Source organism: Bubalus kerabau, chromosome 23 (genome assembly GCF_029407905.1).
Source record: "Bubalus kerabau isolate K-KA32 ecotype Philippines breed swamp buffalo chromosome 23, PCC_UOA_SB_1v2, whole genome shotgun sequence".
NCBI lineage: Eukaryota > Metazoa > Chordata > Mammalia > Artiodactyla > Bovidae > Bubalus > Bubalus kerabau.
The window spans coordinates 11237248-11254258 of record NC_073646.1 but is presented as its reverse complement, the minus strand read 5'-3'; the positions used below and the strand labels follow the sequence as shown (position 1 = coordinate 11254258).

The following is a 17011-nucleotide window of genomic DNA, read 5'->3' as shown; positions in this document are numbered from 1 at the left end:
TAGTAGTTACTCATTTCCAGAGCTTTCAGTGATTGAGTGAGAAAGTACCTAGGGGCCACGGGACACCCTGGGGGCATGCAAAGTATTGGGTTGGCCAAAAAATTCATTTGGGTTTTTCTGTTTCATCTTAGGGAAAACCTGAATGAACTTTTTGACCAGTCCAATAGTTAGCAGTAGCTGCTGCTGCTGCTGCTGCTAAGTCGCTTCAGTCGTGTACGACTCTGTGCAACCCCAGAGACGGCAGCCCATCAGGCTCCACTGTCCCTGGGATTCTCCAGGCAAGAACACTGGAGAGGGTTGCCATTTCCTTCTCCTATGCATGAAAGTGAAAAATGAAAGTGAAGTAGCTTAGTCATGTCCGACTCTTAGCGACCCCATGGACTGCAGCCTACCAGGCTTCTCCGTCCATGGGATTTTCCAGGCAAGAGTACTGGAGTGGGGTGCCATTGCCTTCTCCGAGTTAGCAGCTAGGATAGGTTTAATTTAGCACAATCTGTGCTAAACGCTTTGCTTGCATTGTTCAGCTAAATCTCTGTAGATCTTATGAGACAGGTACTGTTGTGCCCATGTTACAGACAGGAGACTGAGGCCAGAGAAAGTGGGCACATACCCAAAGGCACATGGGTTTTCTTGGGTTGCCTGGGTGCATCTGAATGCACAGAATTGAGGTATGGGGAGAAAAGGGCCGACTTCCGGAGGGCAGGGAGCGCTGGATGCCTTGGCAAGGGATCTGGAGGTGATCAGTATTGTCTGAGAACCGGGAAGGAGAACAAATGCTGAAGATGGGGACCCAGGGGCGCAGGGGAGAACAGAAAGGGAATGAAAATCAGGAGGGGAGTTCAAGGTTGTGCGGGCACGTGGCGGGGATCCACGAGCAGGAGCAGAACCAGAAAGGGGAGACACTCTCCCCACCAGGATGGGGAGAGTGGGGTCTGGGCTGAAACTGGGGGGTTCCAGGGAATGAGCAGGGTCTGGGGGTGTCAAGGGGGTGTTCCGAGGGTAGCGGGAGATCGGAGCGGTGGAGGGGAAGGGCAGAAGCCAGAGGGTCGCAGGCCCTTGGTGGGGTTTCTAGCTTGCGGGAGGCGGCCCCCGGCGAGTGGAGAGGATCGGGTCAATGCGGCTCGTAAAGGCGGGGACTAGCCGGAAGCGGGAGCCGGAGCGCCCCGCCCCGGCCGGTCCAGCCCCCGCCCCCCGCCTTCGGGCTCTCCTCCCGGCCGCCTTCCAGCCAGTCCGCCCGCCAGCTCCGTCTGCTCAGACCTCCCGGCTCGACTGGCGGCGCGCGCGGCGGTGAGTGAGGTGCGCGTTGGCTGGCGGCGGGGGCGCGGGCTAGGGTCGCCGACGGGGAGGAGGCAGCGACCGGGGTGCTGATCCGCGGAGCTTCGAGCTGGTGGTGGGTGGAGAGCGGGGTCGGTGCGGCGCGAGCACCCGCTCGGGACTCCGCGGGAGTGGTGGCCGTGTCCCGGAATCCTGGCGGGTCCCCGGGGTTCGAGGTGGTTGGAGGGCGTCGGAGTCCCGCCGTGATCTTCCGCGCGGGGCCGGCGAGGCCGGGCTTCCAGTCTCTTGGCGCTTGTTCCCGCCGCAGTCCAGGCTGTTCCTGCTCCCCGAAGTGAGCCGATCGCCCGCGGATCGCGCGCGGTGGGGTCATCTCGCCCCCACCTGAAAGCGCGCCCCGTGTTGCTCACGGGGGCCTCCACCCCGGGAGAGGACACCCCGAGGCTTTTCAAGGAAGTCTTGTCTCGCTTTGTGGCTGCTCTCTCAAAGTTGAAGTTTCCAGACTCATTATCGCCCGGCGATTTAGAAACAAAACCAACCAACCAAACAAAAAAAGCCCAACAGATTTCCGACGCCGGTCCCAGAAATTCGACTTCTGGGGTCCACGATATCTGCTTTTCCCCGCCATCCCCCGCTCCAGGGGGTTCCCCATAGTATTCAGGACCGCTTTCAGCGGACACCGGCGGGCCTAGGGAGCCCACGAGAGATGAAAATTCGGGACACAGAGCAAAGGGAGCCAGAGCCCTGGCTAGAGCCCTCGCGGGGAGGGGGTGTGGGGGGGCGGGTAAGGTAGGCACTCTGTGAGCGCAGGGGTGGGCCGGGACCCCGTCCACTGCCGCTGCCAGATACATGCCAGTGGCACAGGATGGCGAGGTGGACATTGGCCCTCCACGCCCAGCTAGGTAGGTGGCCTCTTTCTCTTTAGTTTCCAGGTCACTGTGATCTGGGCAGTGGGGTCATTGTTGTGCCAGAAACCCTTCCATCAAGGTCAGGACAGGAGGTGATGGGGAAATGGGGTATTCTGGACCGGCTGTGCATTCCAGGGATCAGGCCAGCTGGTCTTTGATTAGTTTTCTGGCTTTTGTGCTTCCGATAAGTGGGGCTGATGTCATTGCATGTCGGACTGAGCTTTGGTGGCTGGGAAATCCAGTTTCTGGAAGGCACAGGGCCTTCCCATCTTAGTGCATCAGGATAAAACTCGCCCACCCGTCTTCCCAAGGGGAGTAAACCCTTGGCTGGGTGAGCTGGTGCTGGTTCAAGGACTGTCTGGAACGCAGGTTGGCCCTGCAGTTCCCTTGGGGCCCTTTTAAGGAACGTTGTGGTTTGCATTAGTGTGTGCTTGACTGCCTCCCTTATCTTCTTACCCACCCACCCCCCAGTCATCTCTGATTGACTCTTACAGTGAGACTCACCTGGATACCGTGTCCAGCGTGAGCTGGTATCTGGGACTCTACCAGCGTGTTTGGTTTTATCGAAGTTGATTTGTAGGCCTGCAAGCAGGTGACTTGCTCTACCTGGCGTAGAATAATACCCATGCTGCTCCTGGCTTACCTCTCAACCAGTCCTTGCACTGGGGTTTAAAGGTGCCCCAGACTTTCCAAGAAACATCTATTGTAGATCTACGATGGGAGGGGCCCATCTTCCCCCTTTCCTGTTTCTTGAAGGCATGAATAATAGATGCTTTTATTCACATTTGTGAAAGTGTCCTCATTATAGTGTTTTTGTGGATTAAGTGACTCACTGATTGATCTGAGATGGAGGATCAATTTCTTAAGTCTCTAAATACTAGATTGAAGTCATTTCACTGTCTCTAGTGAGTAAACTTTCCTTTGTTCCTTTAGTCGCTTTTACTGGATGGTTGTGGGGAAATAAAATGCTACTCTAGCCTTGTAAAGGACACAGAAGAAATGGCTCTAGGTTCTGAGGGGTTTATGCTGCAGGTGGAAAGTGGAAAAAAACACAGTGGATAGTCAGTGCTCAGCAATCCCCTTAACTCGGGAAGGATTGAAAGAAATGGAAAGGAGTGAGCTATGAGTCAGGGAAAATTTCATAGGAAAGCAGAGACCTGAGAATACATGTCACAGAAGGTACATGTATTCCAAATGAGCAGAAGAGGCTCAGCAAAGCTTTGGAGGAAGTGCAGGCCAGCCCATAGTTGAGGACAGTAAAAGGGAAGCCACTGAGAGCAAAGGAACTGGAAGGCATTTCCAGCCCAAGTTCATTTTCAAGGAGATAGACAGGGCATGCTTCCTTGTTTTTACCCACGACTGGCAGTGCTATGGTGCCACTCTGAGAATGGGAGCATGCCCATCAAGGACTTAAAATTCTCCCACTGAAAAGGAATCAACCCCAGCTACAGTGATGGTGGGGGAAAAATGAGTTCCATGACTCGGAGTCCTCGAGTCTTGACACTGTGACTTGTCTTCTGTTTGTGCTTTTACTGCAGTGAAAGTAGCTCATTGGGCAAGGTGGTCCGTCTCACCAAGCAAATAGCCTTCCTTAACTCTGCTGTACTTCCATACCTACGTCCCTGTCTTTGGAGCCTGTTCCCCTTGCCTCCCAACCATGGCCAGTTCTGAACTGGTGTTTACTTATCGGGGTTATTTGAGCTCTAAGTGGTATTTCCTGGGTCCTCACAATTTCATCTTATTGTTTGCACCTACACTGGAGCTCAGGGCAGTCGGGATAACACTTTTGTAGCCAGTGAAGTTGTCTTTTGACTGCAGATTATTTCTGTAGAAGAACTGTGTGTACTTTCATAAGACTTAGGGCCTGGACAGGAGAAAGTAAATATCACGGGTGTCTCAGTGGCAATTCCCTGTTTACCTAGTAGGTAGGAAGTTAATTCACCAAGATCCGAATTTCCTCTTCGTGGGTGTTAACGTCAGGGAAAATAATGGTGAAGAATTTAAGCTATTTAGCTCATGGGGGTTTTTTCTTTTCTTTTAAAAAAAAAATTTATTTATTTTGGGAGATCTAACCCATGCCCCCTGCAGTGAAAGCAAGGAGGAAATCCTGACCACTGGACTGCCAGGGAATTTCCTCTCATGGAGTTTTAGAATTGACAGTGTTCCTGGGGTAAATGTAAGAGCTTAGCATTGACTCACCCTATCCTTGAGTCCAGGGAGATTATTCATAAAGGCTGCATTGGTATTTTTTAAAGTTATATAAAAAATAACAATATTACAGAAAGCATGAAAGATAACGAAGAGTATCTGGTATAATCTCAGCCTGTGAATGAAACAGCTAGCATCAGTTTTCCTTATTTGGAGGCTTCTTGTCATGGTGCCTGTTTTTTTATGAAGTTGTAATCAGGGTACGTATAATTTTGTCTCCTGATGCAGTCCTATTAATGTTCTCATTGTGCTGTTTCATCAAAAACTGTCATTCATGTGGAAACTGGGGATGTGGTTTCACCAGGAATCCAGGGGGGGAATTGTTTCCCTTTGATTCTGGGGGCGCAGCTCAGCTCCCCAGTGGAAGCATTTTCCATTCCACAAATCACTGTAATTTGTACTTAAGCCATATTTGAACCTGACTCTCAGATTGTGGTCACTTTATCTTTGCCTGGCGAAAGAAACTGAATTCGGAAGATGGAATGTGAAAACACGTCTCTGAAATCTTTCCCTGTGAGCTTCTGTATTTTTAACGGAGGTAGACTGAATTTATTTGGGGTTTGTTGGCCTAAGAACCTTAGTGTAATTTCTCACTTCCTCTCCCGAAGAGAGTTGGAGATCCCAGTTTCCCTTTTTGTCTAAATTCTTCCTCCTAATAGATTGTAAAGAATAGTTTTCTCCAGAGACCGTGAAAGACCAGCTCTCTTTGACCTCCTCCGCTGGTTCTCCACCTTGTGTACAAACTGGGCTATTTTCTTAGGAGGCCCGACAATTTGCATGCGTGTGTGTCCTTTTTTGCACAGGAATGTCTTTTTCCCTGGGGTCAATTTTCTAATGCCTGTATTCTTTTCTGGGGCCTGGACTGTGGGGGCAGGGAACGGAATGGAATAATCTTCCCCTTTCTCTTCCTGAAAGAACTGAGGATTAAGTTGGTGGTGAAAAAGCTGCCTTATCTTCTCTCTGAAGGCCTTGCCCTTTTGTGTGTTGATCTAATACCTAAATCCAGAAAACTGTTCTATACACATCAGGAGGATGTATTTTTAGAAGTTTATCACCTACCTGTGGCCACCTAACCTATCGCCTATTTGTGGCCAGGCATCAGTGAGCAAATGCTGGGAGGAGATTAATTAAACTTTAAGGCTTATTCACCTAAAATGGGGGTATCTGTGTGTCTATTTGTCTGCCTATCTACCTGTGTATCTATCTGGTAATTGGTAATCATCTATCTATCTACCTGTGTACCTATCTAGTAATCGGTCAGAGAGAAATACTAGAAACCCTGATCATCACCCCGGCCTCCACTTAATCCTTCCCATTTAACCGAAATACCTGAGGGGAAATAAAACTTTCTTTAAAAAAAAAAAAAAAAAGTAAATTAAACCTTAAACTTCTTTTTAATGGCAGCTTGATTTTTTTTTTAATTAAAAAAAAAGACGTATTTATTTGTTTTTGGCTGCGCTGGGTCTTCGTTGCTGGGCAGACTTTTCTCTAGTTGCAGCGAGCGGGAGCTACTCTTCAGTTGCGTACGTGGGCTTCTCATGGCGGTAGCTTCTCTTGCTGTGAAGCATGGGCTCCAGGCAGGCGTGCAGGTTTCTGTAGTTGTGGCGCAAGAACTTAGTTGTCCTGAGGAACGTGGGATCTACCCGGACCAGGTATTGAACCTGTGTCCCTTGCATTGGCATTCAGATTCTTAACCACTGGATTACCACGGAAGCCCTGTTTTATCTTTAAAAACTGAACTTGTATGCTTTTGGTTGTTTTTTTTTTTAAATATTTATTTATTTGGCTGTGTGGGATCTTAGTTATTGCATGCGGGATCTAGTTCCCTGACCTGGGGCCCTCTGCTTTGGGAACCTTAGCCAGTGAACCCCCAGGGAAACCTCCATCTGATAGTTTAATTTTAGATTTGCCAGAAAGTAGCAGTTAGTGCAAGGAGTTTTCCATCCGCCCCTCCCCTAGTTTCCCCGCTGTGAACGTCTTCCCTCATCTGTGAACATCTTACATCATCACTGCAGGACTCGTGTGAAACTCGGAAACGAGCGCTGGCACCTCACTGTCGTCTACCCTCCAGACATTGTTTGACGTTTCTGCTAATGTCCCTTTTTCTGTCCCCAGACCCCATCCAGGGTACCACGCTGCATTTAATCACACCATCACCAAGTCACCTCCTGTCTCCTCAATCTTTCCTTGTTTTTCATGGCTGTTTCTAAGCAGTAATGGGCAAAGATTTTGTAGAATTTCCCTCACATTGGGTTGGTCTGATGTTTGTCTCGTGATTCTACTGGGGTTACCGATTTTGGGGGAGAAGGCCACAGAGATGAAGGGCTCTTCACTTCACAAGGGGGTACAACATGATACCCAACATCGCCGCTGCCAGCTTTCCCCGTAGCAGAGTTCCTCTTTTGCCTCTTTTCGTAGACCATTAACCTTTCCTTCCTCCAGGGGATCTTCCCAACGCAGGGATCGAAACCAGGCCTCCCGCATTGCAGGCAGATTCCTTACCAGCTGAGCCACCTGGGAAGCCCAAGAATACTGGAGTGGGTAGACTATCCCTTCTCCAGCGGATCTTCCAGACCCAGGAATCGAAAACCGAGGTCTCCTGCATTGCAGGCAGATTCTTTACCAACTGAGCTATCAGAGAAGGCCTCACCCAGGAGAGGAAGGGTCAAGACTAAGCTCTATCTCTTAGAGGGAGAAGAGACTTCCCTGTAGCTCAAACGGTAAAGAATCTGCCTGCAATGCAGGAGACCGGGATTCGATCCCGGGGTCTGGAAGATCCTCTAGAGAAGGGAATGGCAATCCACTCCAGTATTCCTGCCTGGAAAATTCCATAGACAGAGGAGCCTGGTGGGCTGCAGTCCGTGGGGTTGCAAAAAGTCAGACACAACTGAACAACTAACACACTGGGGGCTAAGATCCAACATGCCTTGCGGAGCATATTAAAAAGCAGAGACATTACTTGGCTGACAAAGTAGAGGGACGAATGTCCATCTAGTCAAACCTATGGTTTTGGGTTTCCCTGGTGGCTCAGGTGGTAAAGCATCTATCTACAATTCGGGAGACCTGGGTTTGGTCCCCGAGTCAGGAAGATCCCCTGGAGAAGGAAATGGCAACCCACTCCAGTACTCTTGCCTGGAAAATCCCATGGACAGAGGAGCCTGGTAGGGTACAGCCCAAGGGGTCACAAAGAGTTGGACATAACAGAAGAGACTTCACTTTCACTTAGAGGGAGGGTGCTTCTACACATTTGGAATTCTTTAAGCAAATTTGTCTTTTCTGTATTTAAAAAATACATACTCCTCTGCTCAATGTTATGTGGCAGCCTGGATGGCAGAGGAGTTTGGGGAAGAATGGATACCTGCATCTGTGTGGCTGAATTCCTTTGCTGTCCACCAGAAACTATCACAATATTGTTACTCAGCTATACTCCAGTATAAAATAATAAGTTTAAAAAAGTAAAAAGCATAAAAAATACATACTTCTCTAGTTTTCTAAGTAAGTAATCAGAATGTAAATTCATAATAAAGATAATGAACATACTATACATTATTCATGAAACTTATTAAGAGAGTAAATCAGAGTTCTCATGCAAAGAATTTTTTTCTCTTCCTTTGGCGTTGAGACTACAAGAGGGTGGCGGTTCAGTAAACTCCTTGTAATCATTTCATGACGTGTAAGGGAAATCATTATGTTGTACACCTAAAACTTACACAGTTGTTGCTGTTCAGTTGCTAAGTCGGTGTCCAACTCTTTGTGACCCCAGGGACTGTAGCCCGCCAGGCTCCTCTGTCTTTGGGATTTCCCAGGCAAGAGTACTAGGGTGGCTGGCCATTTCCTTCTCCAGAGAGCTTCCCAACTCTGGGAATGAACCCATGTCTCTTGTGTTGGCAGGTGGATTCTTTACCACTTTAGTCACCTGGGAAGCCCCCCAAACGTATACAATGCTGTATGTCAAACTGGAAAAACTACGCCCTGCCAATACACTCTTTGAGCTTACGCCATAGATTGCCCCATCGTATATGGGCTATATATGCCATCTATGCGCATGAAATCTCTGGCTAGGAGGTGGTCTGTGCATCGCTTTCCTCAAAGCTCTGTGGAGGGAGAATCCAGAGAAACAAGGATCCCAGCCCTTCCCCAGAGGGGTGTGATGCGGGCCAGTTAGGGAAACAGAATCTAATTTGCAGACAGGAAGCAATTAGGACCGATGAGGGAGGTGAACATCATCCAGGGCTGGGATTGTTACAGATAGGCCAGGGGATGGCTGAAAAGACTGCGGGAGGTTAATGCTTACCACCCTGTCTTCACCTGAAGTCTCGCTGAAGGAAACACTGTTTTATAATTCTCAAAGACATGACAGTTATAAAACCCACAGTCATCTGGAATATGGCCAGAATTGAGGAAATAAGCAAATAGGAGCCGCCCAAGTAACGCAGATAGTTATCATCAAGACAAATGCCCAGCTTGTTGACTTTCCTTATGGGAGGCTCCCAGGGAAGCTAGTAGCTCTTACTTTACACCGAGTTCTTACCCACGGGGAGCCTTCAGAAGCCTTGAAACAGCAATGGGGGGATGGGATGGGGGTTCTGCGCAGCCTGGGGTGTCACAGAACCACAAGACTCCGAGGTGAGCGTTTTCTTATCCTTTTTTTGCAGACTCTTAAGGAGGCAGAGAGAACTAGGGGATCATTTTAGAAAATGATTAAGAGACTTTCAGGGGAGGGATACTGAAAAAGGGCCTCGGTCAGATGGTCAGACGATAGCAACACCAGGAGTTACGAGCCTGGAGTTTTTGTCGTGTTGATTCTGTGATCTGGGGAGAGAAGCCCTTGGCGATGGGCCTTTGGGCCTTTGATGTGTGTTTATACTGACAGGGACTTGTTGGGTGGCTTTTGCTGTGGCTGCTTTCTCCTGGTATTCTAGGTTTTGAGGCTTATTTTTAGAATCTGAATTATCCTTGGCAGGAGTTGCAGACTTGGAGGGGGTTTTTGAAGTCGCTTTTGGGCTGCTGGTTATTGAAACAGAACCTGCTTGGGTGGCGGGGTCCCTCCCTGAAAGATTCGGTCCCGTCCCCACCTCGCCTGGACCAGGCTTATTTTTTGTTTGTTTTATTTTGGTTGTGCAACGTGCGGGGATGTTAGTTCCCTGACCACGGATTGAACCCACACCCCCTGCAGTGAAATCGTGGAGTCTTAACCATTGGACTGCCAGGAAGTCCCAGGGCTGGACTCTTGATGCTGCAAAGGCTCCCGTAACCTGGCCCCACCCTCCTGGCCAACCTCTGTCACTTCCCCAGGGAACACGGGTGTGCCTGCCTCTGCATCCCCCTCCTATTTCCCTTGCCCGCATCCTTCTCTTGTCTCAGACCTTCCGCTTGCCTTAGAATCTGGGCTCAGTTTCCCCTTTGTGTCTGCTCCCATGTCTTCCCAGGCTGGTTCACTTTCCCTCCTCAAATGGGTTCCTTAAGGCCAGTGAGGGAGGGCCCACGCCACCCTGCTCACAATCCCACATCCGTCGTCAGCTTTTAGAACTTCCTGCATGAAAAATAGACCACAGTGCAAAACGCAAAGAGAAGAGTTGCTGTGGCCGATAGGATGTTGGTACAGATTTGGGACTGAGATAGAGGAAGCGGTGGTGTGCATGTCTTCTCACCAAAGAGAAGTAATCAGTAACTTGAAAATCTGTCTGCGAACCCTTAGGGAGGGGCCGAAGGCCAGCTGATGGGCATGAAACACCAGTCATGGGACCAAGGACCGATGATGTCATTTCACCCAGAAGTGGGAGGATGTGAGAGACCAACCTGGGAAGGGCAGATATGGGGTTTGCAGAAGAGGCTCTTTGTCCCTATTAAAAAAAAAAAAAGTTTTTATATTTAAAATTTAATTTTAAAGCATTTAATTATAAGTATGTTATAATTAATACAAATTATAAAGAATAGATCATAGAACATAGAACTACACATTTATTATGTTATCATTATATTTAACTTAAATAATTTCTTAATTTTTTGACTATGTAGTATTGCTGTGGCTCAGTATACAAAAGACCGAGTCTAAGAGTGAAAAGCATTCATCCAGCTACATTCCCCAGTGTACCTCCCTCCTCCTTTTACAGGCAGCCACTGTTATCTGTTTCTCCCCCCACCCCCCCTTTAGGTTGGGTGGTTCGGTGAAAGCGCTGAGTCCTAACCTCTGCACTGCCAGAGAATTTCCGGTTACTGTATTACTTCCTTGTGTATCCATTTGGAGACATTTCATGCCTATTTTATAAGGAAATGTGTATCCTTCTTCCTTGTATACCAGTGATGGCCTGAGATGATAGACACCATTTGGGCTTTTTTTCACGCAGTGATCTGTTAATATTGCAGGAATATCTGTGTTTCCACACATGAAGTTCCTCGTTCAGTCTTGATGGTCGTATGCCATTCACCTCTGTGGGTGGAGCATAACTGGTCTACCCAGTTCTCTGCTGATGGACAATTAGGTGGTTTCTAGCAACAAGGCAGTGGGTTACCTCTGTGTGCTCAGCATTTGTCACTGCCTCAACGCATGGCGTCAGCTCCGATGCACATACCTAGAGGAGGAATCTCTGGGTTAAAGGACTCCTGCGTGTTACATTTTGGTAGGTGCTTCCACAGTGTGAGACTCAGTTTACCTCCCCATCAGGCCTGGGGGAGAGGCCATCTCTGTGTTCAAACAGTTTGCCCTTTGCTAAAGGTGAAGATGGCAGATGTGGGGTTGAGGAGTTGAGGGGGCTCTCGGGGTTGCGTGCAGACCCCCAAGTCCCTGGGGTCCTTCCATGGAAGGGCTGACCTGGAAGAAGATGGAGGTGCAAGGCCAGGCTAGTGAGGAAGTCCTTCCAGAGAAGGTGCCAGCAGCCTTGGGAGTCGAGGACAGGAAATGGGAAGTGGGCTTGGAGGGGTCATGGCCGAGGGTGGAAGGAGATTGGTGGTCCCAGGTGAATCCGAGGACGTGGAAGAGAAGCTCGCAGGCAGAGGGGCTGAGGATGCAGGCTGGGGTAGCGGGGGCTTTTATTTTTACCTTTCTTATGTAAAACATTTATTTATTTATGGCCCTGCCGGGTCTTTGTTGCTGCTTGGGCTTTATCTAGTTTCGGAGAGCGGGGGCTACTCTCTAGCTGTGGCGCGCGGGCTTCTCATTGCAGTGGCTTCTCTTGTTGAGGAGCCCAGGCTCTTATCCAGCGTGCACGGGCGTCAGCAGTTGTGGCTCCCGGGCTCTAGAGCACAGGATCAGTAGTTGGGGCGCACGGACTTATTGCTCCATGGCATGTGGGATCTCCCTGGTTCAGGGATCGAACCTGTGTCTCCTGCATTGGCAGGTGGATTCTTTACCACCGAGCCACCAGGGAAGCCCTGTTTTTACCTTTTAATGAGGAACAATTTGAACAAGCTTAGAGATTAGGAGGGGCTTCCCAGGTGGTACTTGTGTTAAAGAACCTGCCTGCCAATGCAGGAGACACCGGAGACATGGATTCGATCCCTGGGTCAGGAATATCCCCTGGAGGAGGGCATGGCAACCCACTCCAATATTCTTGCCTGGAGAATCCCGTGGACAGAGGAGCCTGGTGGACTGCAGTCCATGGGGTCGCAAAAAAATCAGACATGACTGACTAAGCACAAGCAAGCCTGAGATCAGGAGAGGAGCCGGCTGAGAGGGCAGGGCTGGCAGAAGGGGTTATTGCTGGAGCAGCGTCCCTGGCATGTGGCAGGGCGTGGTGGGGTGGCCATTCTCGTGGGCTTTAAGTACAGGTTGAGCCCAGAGAAGGGTTCCTGCTGAGCTGAGGGTGGGCGGACAGATGCCTGGGAGCTAGGGTGGGAGGCTGAGGGGCTCAGGTCTCTGCTGGGGGGCACTGCTGTGGGAGTGGGAGAGACCCCTTGGAAGTCCTCAGGGCTGGTGGGAATTGGGCAACCCAGCTAGGAGTGGACAGGTTTGTTTGCTCTGCCTACTGTAAGAGATTACAAGCCTAGTAGCTGAAATAACATGTTATCATACAGTCTGGAGGTCAGGAGTCCACAAAGGGTGTCACTGGGTGAGACTCCAGGCGCTGCTCTCCTGGAGGCTCTCGGCAAAAGAGAATCCATCTCCTGGCCCTTCTAGCTTCTTTATTTTGTTGTTCGGTCGCTCAGTCGTGTCTGACTCTTTGGTACCCCATGGACTACAGCACACCAGGCTCACTTGTCCTTCATTATTACCCGGAATTTTCTCAGATTTATGTCCATTGAGTTGGTGATGCCATCCAGCCATCTCATCCTCTTTTGTCCCCTTCTCCTCCTGCCCTCAATCTTTCCCAGCATCAGGGTCTTTTCCAATGAGTCAGCTCTTCACATTAGGTGGCCAGAGTATTGGAGCTTCAGCTTCAGCATCAGTCCTTCCAATGAATATTCAGGACTGATTTCCTTTAGGATGGACTGGTTTGATCTTCTGTCCAAGGGACTCTCAAGAGTCTCCTCCAGCACCGACGTTCAAAAGCATCAATTTTTCTGTTCTCAGCCCTCTTTATAGTCCAACTCTCACATCTGCACATGACTACTGGAAAAACCAACTAACAAACACCTATGTATCTTGGTCCATAGCTCCCTGAGCCTATTTCAAAGCCAATAGGGCCTCTTCTGTCTTTGAGGCCCTCCTGCCTCCGTCTTCTAAGGACCATTGTCGTTGTCTTGGGGCCACTTGAATCATCTCTTCATCTCAAGGGCCTTAACCTCATGACAGCTGCAAAGTCCCTTTTGCCATTTAAGGCAACGTGTTCTGGAACTTCCCTGACAGTCCTGTGGTTAAGACTTCGTCTTTCAATTCAGGAGGTGCAGGTTTGATCCCTGGATGGGGAGCTAAGATCCCACATGTCTCCAGGCCAAAACCCAAAACATAAAACAGAAACTATATTGGATGGCATCCCCGACTCAATGGACGTGAGTTTGAGCAAGCTCTGGGAGATGGTGAAGGTCAGGGAAGCCTGGCATGCTGCAGTCCATGGGGTTGCAAAGAGTGGCACACGACTTAAGTGACTGAACAACATATTGTATCAAAGTAAATAAAAACTTAAAAAAAAAAGTCCACATTTAAAAAAAAAAATCTTTAAAAGATAAAAATAAGTATTAACAAAAAAAAAGAACCACATATTCTGGGAATTGAAAGTGAAAGTGTGAGTTGCTCAATCGTGTCCAACTCTGGGACCCCATGGACTGTAGCCCGCCAGGCTCCTCTGCCCATGGAATTTTCCAGGCAAGAATACTGGAGTGGGTTGCCATTCCCTTCTCCAGGAGATCTTCCCAACCCAGGGACTGAACCCAGGTCTCCTGCATTGCAGGTGGATTCTTTGTCGTCTGAGCTGCCAGGAATGAGCCTTCTGTGATGAGGATGTGGAGAACTTTAGAGGGCGTTACTCTGTCTCCCCAGTGCGGGTGAGGGTGGGAGGAGCAAAGTGTAGGCGGTTTGGACAAACAAGTAAAGGCGTGAAGGCAGCAGCCTGAGAAGGGGCGAGTGTGGTGTGAAGGGATCTGCGTTCTGCCTTCTGCCGGTCTGTGTCGCTGCGAGCAAGCGACCTCCCCCTCTCTGGACTTGATTCCGCCTCCCTGTAAGTAGTTAAATCTAATGCTTTTGTAATGACCCAAGTGCCCAGTGTTCTGAGCACATGCAACCCTGTGAAGGTGGGGGTCCGATTATAATTCCATTTTCCTGATGAAGAGACCGAGGCATGGAGAAATGAAACACGTTCACACAGCCTAGAAGTGACAAGAGCTGCATTTTGAACTGAGGTTGTATGCTTCTTTCTTTCTTTCTTTTTGGCTGTGCTGGGTCTTTGTTTGCTACTCGGGCTTTTCTCTAGTTGTGGGGAGCGGGGGCTACTCTAGGGGCATGGGCTCAGTAGTTGTGGCTCCCGGGCTGTAGACACAGGCTAAGAAGTTGCAGCACATGGGTTTAGTTGTTCCACACGAGGGATCTTCCTGGACCAGGGATCGAACCCGTGTCTCCTGCATTTGGTAGGTGAATTCTTTACCACCGAGCCACCAGAGAAGCCCTCCAGGTTTTTGCTCTTAAATATTTGACTTGTATTAAAAATCCTATCATCAAAAAAAAAAAAAAAAATCCTATGGTCTTAACTTTCTTTGGGCCCTTTCTGTTCCCCTCTATGTGCCCGCACCTGCTCACATTCTTCCATGTCTTCTCTTTTCCCCAGATCATTGTTGGGTATGCAGGTTGTGGTCCACGTCATTCCCTCTGACCTCTTAGAGATGGGTGGTACCCAGCCACGCTTGTAAATAACAGGACCCTCACAGGTGTTTCTGAAAACCCCACACACGGCGGTATCAGGTACCAGGCACACACATCCCATCTCTAACATCTCTGAGCTCAGTGGCAACGCTTCTCCACCAGGTCAGGTCCTGATTGGAGTCGGTGATCAAGCCCGCGTGTCTTCTGCAATTGCCCAGGGAGAATTTACTCAGCATCAGGAATCACCTCTCTGTCCTCCGTCTCCTTTGTTTTTGGACCCTGCTTGCCTGTCGGTCATTTCACCAGAAAGGATTGGAGTTGGAAAGGAAGAAAATCACCCAAGGCTCCTTAAAGCCCCTAGTTTCTGCCAAGCTCCCCCCTCCCATCCTTGCTGGTTCTAAAGCACTGAGGGTGGAGGTGCCTGCAGAAGTGTGAACTCTGTCCCCCTTCTTCCTGTCCATGCACATCAGCAGCAGTTGCTGATGTTAAGGTGTCTCAGGGTAGAAGGTCATTAGAGTCTCTGAATTTTCTTGACACCCATGATGAAAGACTGTCATTTCTGGAGAATGCATGACACACCATCTGGGTTAGATGAAGTGGCTTCGGAGCCACACCAGGGACCAGGTGATGAATGTGGAGTGACAGGTATTACTGAGTTTGGGCTGGTGGCAGCGAGGCGCCTGTTCGGAGTCCAGATCTTGGATGGATGGTGGAGCCGAGGGAAGCACCCCCTCCTCACTCTCTTTTGAAATCCCAACCAGAACTAGGAGTGGTTGTTGACAGAATCCATGTGCACCCCTTCACCAGAGCCCCAAGATGAAACTTACATTGAAGAGAAAAAAATCAACTAATCTTGAAGTTTGGAGGGTGTGGCTTTTTTTTTTTTCTTTCTGTTTTTATCTTGTTGGTGTTTGCTTCCCTTTTCAAGTTCTTTCTGCCCACATCTTGATCTTATGCCTTGACATCACAGGGTGCCCTGTTGAGAAGAAGTATCACTCTCTCCAAAGAACTCTGGAGGAAACAAAGGATTCCAGACCAATTAAGCGATTCCAGTTCTGGAGCATATTTGCTGATGCTCAAATCAGATCTGGCCATCACGCTACCTTGAACTGAACGGTGAGGGCCATCTATTACTGAGGTCTGTTGTTAGTGATATCTTCCTATCTATCATTGTTCAGTCGCTAGGTCCTGTCCGACTCTTTGCAACCCCGTGGACTGCAGCCTGCCAGGCTCCCCGTCCTTCACTATCTCTCGGAGTTTGTGTAAATGCATGTCCATTGAGTCAGTGATGCTATCTAAACATCTCATCCTTTGCCGCCCCCTTCTTTTGCTTTCACTCTCTCCCAGCATCAGAATCTTTTAACATCTTTCTATTTAAAAAGCTTTATTTTGGTTAGATTCTAAGTTGAAGCTCTTAAGGTTAAGTTCCTTCCATTTATGTTTACTTCCAAATCTGGATGCCATCCAAGATGGATTTTGGTGTCCTTCTTATGCATAGGTATCATCTCCAAATATATATGGGAATATTGGGGTGACCAACTTGTTCTGGTTTGCCTGGGACTTTCCCAGTTTAAGTACCAAAGCTCCTGTATCCAGGGAAACTGCTCCATCCTGGGTGAACTGGGTCATTGGGTCACCTTGTGAAGCACCCATCATGTTTTGAGCTTAGTTCTGAGCGCTGGGAATGCAGATGTTAATAAATTTCAATCCCTGTGACCAGTAGAACAGAGCAATATGTGTAATGACAGCTAGCACTTGCTAAGGGCATGCATGTCTCTCATTGCCCTGCATCCCTGTCACAAGTGGATTCATTTAATCCTCCTAAGAGCCTCGTGAGGAAGAAACTGTGAGTGTGCCCATTTCACAGATGGGAAAACTGAGGCACCAAAGTCATGCTCCAGGGAACTCAAAGGTGACTGACCACAGGCCATCTGGCTTCAGACCATGCACCACTGATTTCTGCACCGTGTAGAGAGGTTTGGGAGAAATTAGTTCTTCCCTGGGAAGGCCAGAGATCACCTCTTGGAGGAGGTGACAGGCGAACAAGGATATGGTGGGTGAGAGGAATTTGCAGACCTGTGGGGAAGGAAGGAAACCGGCAGGGGGGTGAGAGGGGGCAAAGAGGAAAGAGCATGTTCTGGGCTCGTTTGGGGCCATCCAAGCAAGGCTGCAGACACGTCAAAGATTTGCATCCGTGGTGGGAGGTGAAGTGAGAGGGGCAGGGTGCGGAGTAGCAGTGCAGCGTGTCCTGAGAACCCCTGGGCGAGCCAGGACCTTTGGTCACCTTAACCAGGGGGCACATTGGCAGCTCTCTGAAAGACCCCAGTGGTCTCTCTTAAGTAAATGAGCCACTGGATGGCTGAACTAAGGCCAGTGGATTGGAGCTTAAATT

The 17011-nt window shown here is 49.2% G+C and overlaps 1 protein-coding gene across 3 annotated transcripts in view; it reads left to right on the top strand.

The window, feature by feature from the left end:
• Window positions 1-1212: 1212 nt before the first annotated feature.
• Window positions 1213-17011, top strand: part of LITAF (lipopolysaccharide induced TNF factor) — a 35730-nt gene continuing 19931 nt past the window's right edge. Inside the window, exon 1 of one of the 3 annotated variants that reach the window (XM_055561707.1) lies at window positions 1213-1287. Coding sequence is in view for 1 of the 3 variants with exons in the window: in XM_055561706.1 (XP_055417681.1) it covers window positions 8966-9014 (49 nt within the window). In the remaining 2 variants the exon portion in view is untranslated. Of the gene's footprint in view, window positions 1297-8876; window positions 9015-17011 lie in introns of those variants that run through there. The other 2 variants (XM_055561708.1, XM_055561706.1) reach the window with 2 other exon arrangements.